The 8,517-nt window shown below is 35.3% G+C and overlaps 1 protein-coding gene across 3 annotated transcripts; it reads right to left on the reverse strand.

Moving 5' to 3' along the window:
- Window positions 1-1,234: 1,234 nt before the first annotated feature.
- LOC149564412 (uncharacterized) lies at window positions 1,235-3,234 on the reverse strand. Of its 3 annotated transcripts, XR_016361832.1 has the most exons (3): window positions 2,601-3,234; window positions 2,014-2,166; window positions 1,235-1,420 (listed from the first exon to the last, which is right to left on the reverse strand). XR_016361832.1 is itself a non-coding variant. In XM_089817969.1 (2 exons), the coding sequence occupies exons 1-2, from the start codon at window positions 3,217-3,219 to the stop codon at window positions 1,344-1,346; spliced, it is 696 nt and encodes a 231-aa protein (XP_089674095.1). In that variant the 5' UTR covers window positions 3,220-3,234; the 3' UTR covers window positions 1,235-1,343. The 3 variants fall into 3 exon arrangements, 2 of the variants coding, with proteins under 2 accessions (XP_089674095.1, XP_089674094.1); XM_089817969.1 differs by lacking the exon at window positions 2,014-2,166; XM_089817968.1 differs by lacking the exon at window positions 1,235-1,420 and having other exon boundaries at window positions 1,816-2,166.
- Window positions 3,235-8,517: the final 5,283 nt, after the last annotated feature.

An 8,517-nucleotide genomic window follows, 5' to 3' on the forward strand; every position in this document is an offset into this window, starting at 1 on the left:
GCGAAGGGAAGGTCCCGAGGCGAGGGAAGATTCCCGAGGCGAAGAGTGTTCCAAGACAAAGGGCATGTCATCGAAGGCGTTCGTGTGACTGGAGGTGTCTAATTGACCAAAGACATCTGATATATGAGGGAGTGACCGTCATATGGATGATTGACTGTTGGATGGATGAGTTCCAAGGCCGCCAATAACCGATTTGTTCTGTGATAGTTAATGCATCAGATTTCATAACAAATTGTAGAGTGTATAAATGTCTGCGAGATTCATTAGGAATAGAATCAACTGAAATGGTGAAAGTCAAGTTGATTGTAAAGGCAAACTGGGCTTGTGCCAAAAACCAAAGTTTATTGTATGTAAATTGTTTACTGTAATAGAAAGTTGCTTGGGGATTTTTTGGTGGTGGACTTTTTTTCGAAAGGATTTCCCACATTAAAACTGGTCTTTTGTGTTTATCTTGTGTCCGTCGTATTTTCAATGTTCTTGTTTTTCGTGTGCAACATCTCAATGTTGATGAAGTGGATTTGAAATCTTTCTTATTTCCCCTATAAATTGGCATTAGGAGAGTGTTTCCACATGTTGCTTCCCTAAAAGTTTCCACGAACAAGAAACAAAAAACTAGACAGAAAAATGTTTTAATTGGGAGACCAAGGTTATAATTTTTCAGTGAAAAAAAATATGTTAGAGGAATTTTTACGAGTATACCCGAATTGTTAAAACGTCACTACCATAACATCAAAATCTACAAATCATCAACTTGCAAATTACAATAAGTATAGCCATAGGTGTTCCATACTTTCAGCTTCACCAGATAGCATTGTTCAGACGGAAGAGACAAAGCTATCTTGAACAGGAAAATCTTTTTGTGCCTTCTCGTCAATGGGCGATTCTACGATCGCATTGACTTATAAGAAATGTGTGCTAGCCTTACACTTTCATTTGTGATTTTGCATTCAGGCCTTTTGTTGTAATGAAATTTTTTTACAATGAAATTATATATATAATCTTTGAAAAAAAAAAAATTCTATATAAATGTCAGTAGTTCTGTTACCAATTGAGTAAGCATAAATCTAAATTACATGTCTCTGGAGTCAAAGAGCTACATAAAGAAGGCACTCAAAGGTTCAATCTAGCTGGAACATGCCTCCGAATCTGAATGGATACTTTTTATATTCCATACCATCATCCTCACCAATAGCACTGAATCAATTAAACTTATATATATATGTCAGTAAAAGAATTATACTTAGAAACTATCTGAATTATATTCGATGTTGAAATGGTTTCTACAATATGGACACAGATACTGTGCACAGATGTTCAACCCGTTTCCAGATTATGCGCAAATTTTAGACATTTTTAGACGTTTCAGCTGATTCAGACAGCCATTTGTGGCAATGACTGCTACGAGAATGCAAGTCCGTTCCTGCAAAAATAGATGCCCCAAAATTAGGTGGAGAATGTACTTCAGTCCAAATATGCTACTCTACATCATCTGTGCACATTCAATTATTTTCAAACTGAATTTTACCAAAGACAAAATTGAGTAAACAGTTTAGGACACTTTTATAAATTTCACCTCACTTGTACAGATAACTTAGTTTCAGAAAAACCCTGAGCGTAATGAGAAAGTATGGCTTTACTGCAGAGAGTGACTAAAAATGCATTGAGAGCAAGTCCATTTTTACAATCTATGAGATTATTACAGTTTTGTTTTTGTGTAATATTTCAGAATACCATGATCCTTAGACTCTCCTTTATGCTCATAAATGCTCCATTATGCTCGTAAACGTTGATGAAAAAAAAGTTACACAATAGAAATAATCTTTAGACTCTCCTTTATACGCATCCTGATCATGGATCGTGATCCAAACCGTAGATTTTTAAAAAAAAGTTATCCAATACAATTCGGCAATGAAAACGCACTGCTCAAATCCCAGAAAAATTAGAATTCTAAAGCCCATTAAGTTAAAATTAAAACCAGACGTTGCCATCTAAAAAAGAAGCCATAAAACTTACATTTTAGCCCTGGCCAGCTAGTTGTTTTCGCAGTGTATACAAGAAGTCAGGTTCAATTTTCATCAGCATCGCAGGCAGGGGCAACGAAAGATTGTGCTTCACCAAAAGCCCATGCCTGGGCTTGATCCTCTTCTCCAAGCTGAAAGAAAAGTACTGTGGAAATTCTAACAAATCGTCAAGTCCCAACCCCATGTCGTTCACCAAATGATCAAATTTTGGCTTAAGATTATTTGCTATACTGAACGTAAAAATCACAGGAGCCCTAACCACCATGCTTACAGCATCTTCGTGATCAAAACCCAAACTCTGCAAATACTCCAGCTTAGGAACAAGGGTATTTTCAATACTGGCAACCAACAGTACCGTATTGGAACAATCCTTAAAACGTTTTTCTTGTATACCCAAATTCTTGAGATACTACAGAGTAGGCCTAAGTTGTTCCGTTACACTAGAAGTCAGGATTCTCGGGCATCTGTTAATACATTTTCTAATGTCTTTTCTGACGATTTTGACTTCAAAAAGCAAAAAATCTAGTATTGGGACCAAATCCTTATCAACATTGCAAGTTAAGAGTTGTGGACACATACCGAAGATTCTTCCGAGGTCTTTGTGTAGCATTCCCCATTGCTTGAGGAACCCTACAATTTTCTCTATGCTGCGAAAACTGGTGGAAAGGATTAATGGGTTGTCTCTAATGGCCCTCGAGATGTCAACCTCCATAAGCTCTAGGTACGCTAGCTTTTTCCCGAATTCAAGATCTAGGGCATCTTTGTCAGGTCCAAGTTTGGGAGAATAACTTTTTGAGTCCAGAGGCTTTAAGGGCCTGGAATCTATATGTTCGGGATGTGAATTGAGTTCATATGAATTAGGGCGCGGAGATGATGATTGTTTTAGGTAGGGTTTTTTGGAGGGCGTATTGAAATTGGGCTTATTGTCGGTTGGCTTGGCGTTGGAGTTCAATAGTGGGGGGAGTGGTAATTGCAGTCTGTTTGTTAAGGAATTGCTCCTAAGGTCTGTTGGCATTGGCAATACCATTTTCAGTGCTATGAAGTGCTCTTGAAGAAACAAGGAACATTTCCCGTCTGATAGTGTTCGAGATGGAATTATATGGCGAAGGACAATCGATGAGGCAACGCAAGCTACAAATGACCAATTAACTTGCCGGCAACTTTTGTTTGGCTGAGAAATCTCCGTCTTTGTCACCATAAGGATAACGCAATCCTCGAGCAAGATTTGAACATATTAGCGAGGTTTTTTTAATGTAAGTGGGGTTTACCTAGCAGTTTTATGAAATAAAATAAAAGTTTGTTACTGGAATCTTCTTTTTAAAAGTAGCAGCTTATACTTGTTGGCTTGGAGATTTAACCCAGTGGAAAAGATGGGGGCTAGAAATTTCCTACCAACATAGACTTTTCTTGTGCCACTTGTCAATCATATACTAGTTTCTAATTTTTATCAATAAATTTTTAAAACATATTTATTATAAAGGTCGGAAATAAAAACTTTTCTTCAAGGCTAAAAGATTATTTAGAATCTTTTCGACCAAAATAGGAGCCCCTATTTTTAAGCCCTCTTAACTTGAGTGAAAATGGGTGGGGCTGGAAATAGCCCCACCAACTTACGAAAATTTTGTGCCACATGTCAACAAATAAAAGAAAATTTGAAAAGAAAGGAAAGTTTTTATTTTTTTATTTGATATTTTAAATTTAAAATCATCCAAACTTTCTTAAGTTTAGGAATTCAAAATTTTAAGTTGTTTATGATTCATGAAACCATTCAACTTTAAACATCCCTAAAAAATCTCAGTGGTGAGTGCTTTATTTTTTAGGAAGCCCCCCTCCATGGGATCCCAATTAGGTTGGGGTCCTATGGAAGCTAGCTTCCTTAAAAATATAGCTGCACTGGCTGAGATTTTTAAAGAAATTTGTAAGCTAAGTGGTCTTATGGATTTTGTAATTTGAGTTTCAGTTCCTAAATTTAAGGAAAAACTTTCTAAAATTTATTTTATAATTAAAGACATTTTTAGTTTTAAAGTTTTAGTTTTTGACAAATGGGTAGATTTTTCCCTAAGCTGGTGGGGCTATTTCCAGCCCCACCCCATTTTCATTCGCTTCCTAAAAAAGTGGGGCTCCTATTATGAAGGAAAAGATTCTAATTAAACGTGTAGCCCCCCAAAAAAATTCTTATGGGACCTCCTGTACCTGAAAAATAGCCCTGTAGCCCCTCCTCATGGGACCCCTACCTTAGTATGTGTATCGATGTGGAATGGATAGGGGTCGAGACAGGTGATTTTATTTTTATTTTTTTCCCTTCCAATATATGTTCATGAGCTTTTTTCTTCTTTAGTTTATATTTGATTTTAAGGTTTAGATTTATTTGATGTACTTGTTTTGTAAGTGATTGTGTACATCTCTAAAAGATCAGTCTCACTTTAATTTGACCCTTCTTAGTTCTAACATGACATTAAAAGTAAGCCTAATGTAAGGTGGGTTGGACATCAAGTTGTGTAGCACAAAATAAGTTTATATTTATTTTATTAAATAATATAATATGATGGTTGAACATGTAAGGATTGTATTCATTTAGTAGCTAACAAATCTCCACAAAATCTACAATGTTTATATATGAGTTGTATGATTAAACTAGGCTCATATTGATTCAAAACATAAAATGTTAGGACTTCTAAATAATTTATTATTTTTTTCCAAAATGCCAAACAACAACTGAAACAATAAAGCATAGCAATAAACCATACACAACAAAGGAACTCATAACATCATCATTTATTTTCGAGGAAACCCCAACAAAGGGAAAACCTTGGTGGAGATAATGCACTAGTATAATAGTGTCCATGTTATGAGACTTAGCCTTGATAGGAGACATGACCCTATGCATTCAGTACATAAGTCCTTATCAAAGGACTAGATCGTGTAAAAGGTCTACAACCTTGTTAGGAGTTGATGATAACAAAAAGGGAGCTTGTGTTCAAAGGATGAAGGTTAAATTGACCTTCAATAACTCACTCTCCATTAAATATGAAACGTTTCATGAAAGTTTGGGTTATACCCAATGAACTATATTTATCATCATAATGTCTTAATAGTTCTATTGTAAGCTTGTGTAAGCTATTCTCTAGTAACCAACATCAGGGATCACACATCACATGAATACAACTCTATATCCTTACATGCCATAATACATTCCTTTATATGACCATAATTATTTATTTATGTCAGCTTCACTAGGACTTAATCAAATGTGTTCATACCCATATCAAAACACAAAATAAAATCATTTTATCGAAGAGTTAAGACCTTGGATGGAATCCCTTCAATTCTAAGTAATTCAATTATAGATCCAATTTAACTTACTAAGCCAATTATCCCAAATATAAAACTAGTTTATATTTTTACTTCTTGGACCTGTACTACTTCACGATACCATAACTTGTGTTGCATCACATATCAAAACCAACAACCATAATAGTAGATCATATACATCATATCCATGTAATTACAAAGTTATTTGATCATTCCTCTATCATTGCTAGCAAAAACTATCCAAATATACTCTTTCAATCCTTCCTAGACTTAGAAATGTCTTCATTAATGACAATATTTGTATGGTCGCATAGCATACACTTGTCAACAATTTGCCCCTTGGCATTGATTGCAATATTTCATAAAAATGACTAAGAGTCCAATGCCAAAATCCAAAAAAGCTCTTATATGGTTGATCTAACATTTATCTCCCTTGCCATATGATCTATTTACACAAATCCATCTGTCCCCATACAATATTACAAAAAAAAAAAAAAAAACTTTATCTCTCCCCTTTTGACATCAATAACAAAGGCGAGATACAAAAAAGCAACTAAATGTAGATACATATAACAAATATTTACATTAAGGCAAACTGAGCTACACCAATCAATGTATGTCTACAAAATTTACCTTTGGAATCTAAAAATCCATGTCCCAAGTCTTCTTGAAAAACTCTTCTCTCCACACAATGCATATGGAACTATCTTTGTTGCCTCTAGGTTTGTGGGACTAAAAACTGCATGAGACTTTAGGTATATTTCCAACACATCAAGCTCCTTTTACATAACTTTAACCCTAGGAGTAATGAGACTCCTTGATTTGGAAAATATTTTATGTATTATTTACTTCTCATTGTGAAGAAAACTTATCGTATCCATTAATAGGCTCTTGATTAGGGTTGTTCTAGACAAGCAAGTTTGATCTGGTCAAGTAGGGTCAATCTGGACTAGAATTAGAGTCACGCTATGTTCCTGATTTGTAACTTGTCCAAACCCAAAATAGATTTTGAATCTCTAAAGCTCTACAAAAAGGGTATATGAATATGTGCTTTGTTCTATCTTTCAAGATCTGCAACCTACACGAAAGAGGGTTTTTATTTTGTTAATGAACCCCAGTTTAGGAATTAACCTTGAAATTGAAATAGAAAATAGAGAATGATAGTAAGTAGTAGAAGTATAACTAACATGAAGCAATGTTAGACTATAACTATGCTCTTGAATTTAGAATGTAATCAAGTGTGTGGATGAAATATCCTTGACTCAACTTCAAAAATCATAGGAAATGAAATCAAAGTAAATTATAACTTTCCTAAATGAATGTACTTGAAATTTTCCTTAGGATTGGATGTAGATATTGAAGAGATGAATCTAAAAGATACAACAAAGTATCCCAAATGTATGAAGGGATGTCTTAAATATTAAAAATAGTAGATCTTGCATTCACTCCTTCAATTGCTTGAATGCTTGGATCCTTGATCTTTTTTGTAGAACTTACTTGAATGCCTTAAATGTTTGAAGAATGTGAAGTGCTTGGATGGATTGTATATGCAATGGATACTTGGGATGTGGATGGATTAATGAATCAAATGAGGCAATTGGATGTGCTTGTAAAGGGCTCAAAATAATCTTTCTTTCATTGGTTGAGCAAACACAAAATTAACACCTCAAATCAACCCTAACACAGGGCTTGAGAAGGGGACCCAAAAATGTATCTCAATCAAGGATGCACTCCATCATTAGGGATGCATTATGTCTATGATTCCTAGGTCCAAAAACCACCAAGACTTCCTCAAGTTCTCAAAATAGGTCTCAATTTCAAACAATCAAGTGCACATCTCGAGAAAACCTAGTTGATGTGAAAAATAGATCCCGAGTGATTGAGGGAAGGGAAGGGAGGACCTAAGTAGATAGGTCCTACCTCGAGATTTGTATTGTAAAATAGGAATACCAAGGAGGATATATTAGTTCCTACCCTAATTTCATCTAGGAGGAATAAAGAGAGATGAGAAGATAGGGAAGAATGCAAATTAATGCAATCTATGATGAAATTGTATTAAGTTGTGTTAAATGATCATTAAATTGAAGAGCTTCCAATTTAAGATGTAGGTACAAGGTGAAAAGCCCAATATGAACAATCAAATAATGCAGAGAAGGGAGAAATCTTTGTTGTTAGGAGAACCCTAATGAATGAAGAGAAAGGGTTAGATCAGAGGAAGAGTTTATTTCACACTAGGTGCAAGTGTGAGGATAAGTATTTTGATGTGATTATTGATAGTGGGAGCACTAACAATTTGGTGCCAGAGGTGATGGTCACAAAGTTAAAGCTTGAGAGAGAGAGAGAGAGAGAGAGAGAGAGAGAGAGAGAGAGAGAGAGAGAGAGAGAGAGAGAGAGAGAGAGAGAGAGAGAGAGAGAGAGATACCCACATCCATACTGGATTTCCTGGATACAAAATGACCACAAGATCATGGTCAATGAACAATGCTTGGTGAAGTTCAAGATTGAAAGCTACCATGATTAGGTACTATGTGACATTATACCTATGGATTTGTATCACATGATGTTGAGAAGGCCATGCTAGTATGTCAGGCATTCTATAAATGATAGTCATGCAAATACCTATTCTTCGACAAAGGATGTAATTTGGCACAAGATGAAACCCCTAGTGAAGGAAGAAGAAAAGGTATGCATTAGTATTAGGGCCCATCTTGTTGATGGGATAAATTTTTTGGATGATAAAGAAGGTAGTAGAGAAATTCCAATAGAGGTTTTATGTTTATTGAATAAGTTTCAAGACATCATGTTTGACAATGTGTTTGGGGGGTTACCACCAATTAAGGAAAATTAATCATCAAATAGACTTAGTCCTTGGACCCAGTTTTCCTAACAAGCCTACTCATAGGATGACTCCTATTGAAACTAAGGAGTTGAACAAATAAGTTTAGGAATTTTTATGGAAAGGTCTAATTGAGGAGAGCCTAAGTCCACGTCTGGTACCTACAATATTGGAACTAAAGAAGGATGGGGAGTGGAGGATGTGTACAGACTTTAGGACCATAAATAAGATGTACTATCCTAAATTGGAAGCACTTAAATTTATTACTATTTATGGTGCATGAGCACCTAGGGAACATAGTGAAAGGTAACTAGAAGTTTTGGCTTGTAGGTGGTTTTAGCCAACCAC

This window comes from Cupressus sempervirens, chromosome 3 (assembly GCF_028749045.1).
Source record: "Cupressus sempervirens isolate cs-2001-9-10 chromosome 3, ASM2874904v1, whole genome shotgun sequence".
NCBI classification, from domain to species: Eukaryota; Viridiplantae; Streptophyta; class Pinopsida; order Cupressales; family Cupressaceae; genus Cupressus; species Cupressus sempervirens.

What these genes read in the sequence shown, in the direction of transcription:
- LOC149564412 (XM_089817968.1), bottom strand. Translation starts at nt 3,219, where the DNA reads ATGGTGACAAAGACGGAGATTTCTCAGCCAAACAAAAGTTGCCGGCAA. An exon ending in AGACCTCGGAAGAATCTTCG is followed by an intron (nt 2,167 to 2,600) that starts GTATGTGTCCAC and finishes GAATTTCCACAG; the next exon opens with TACTTTTCTTTCAGCTTGGA.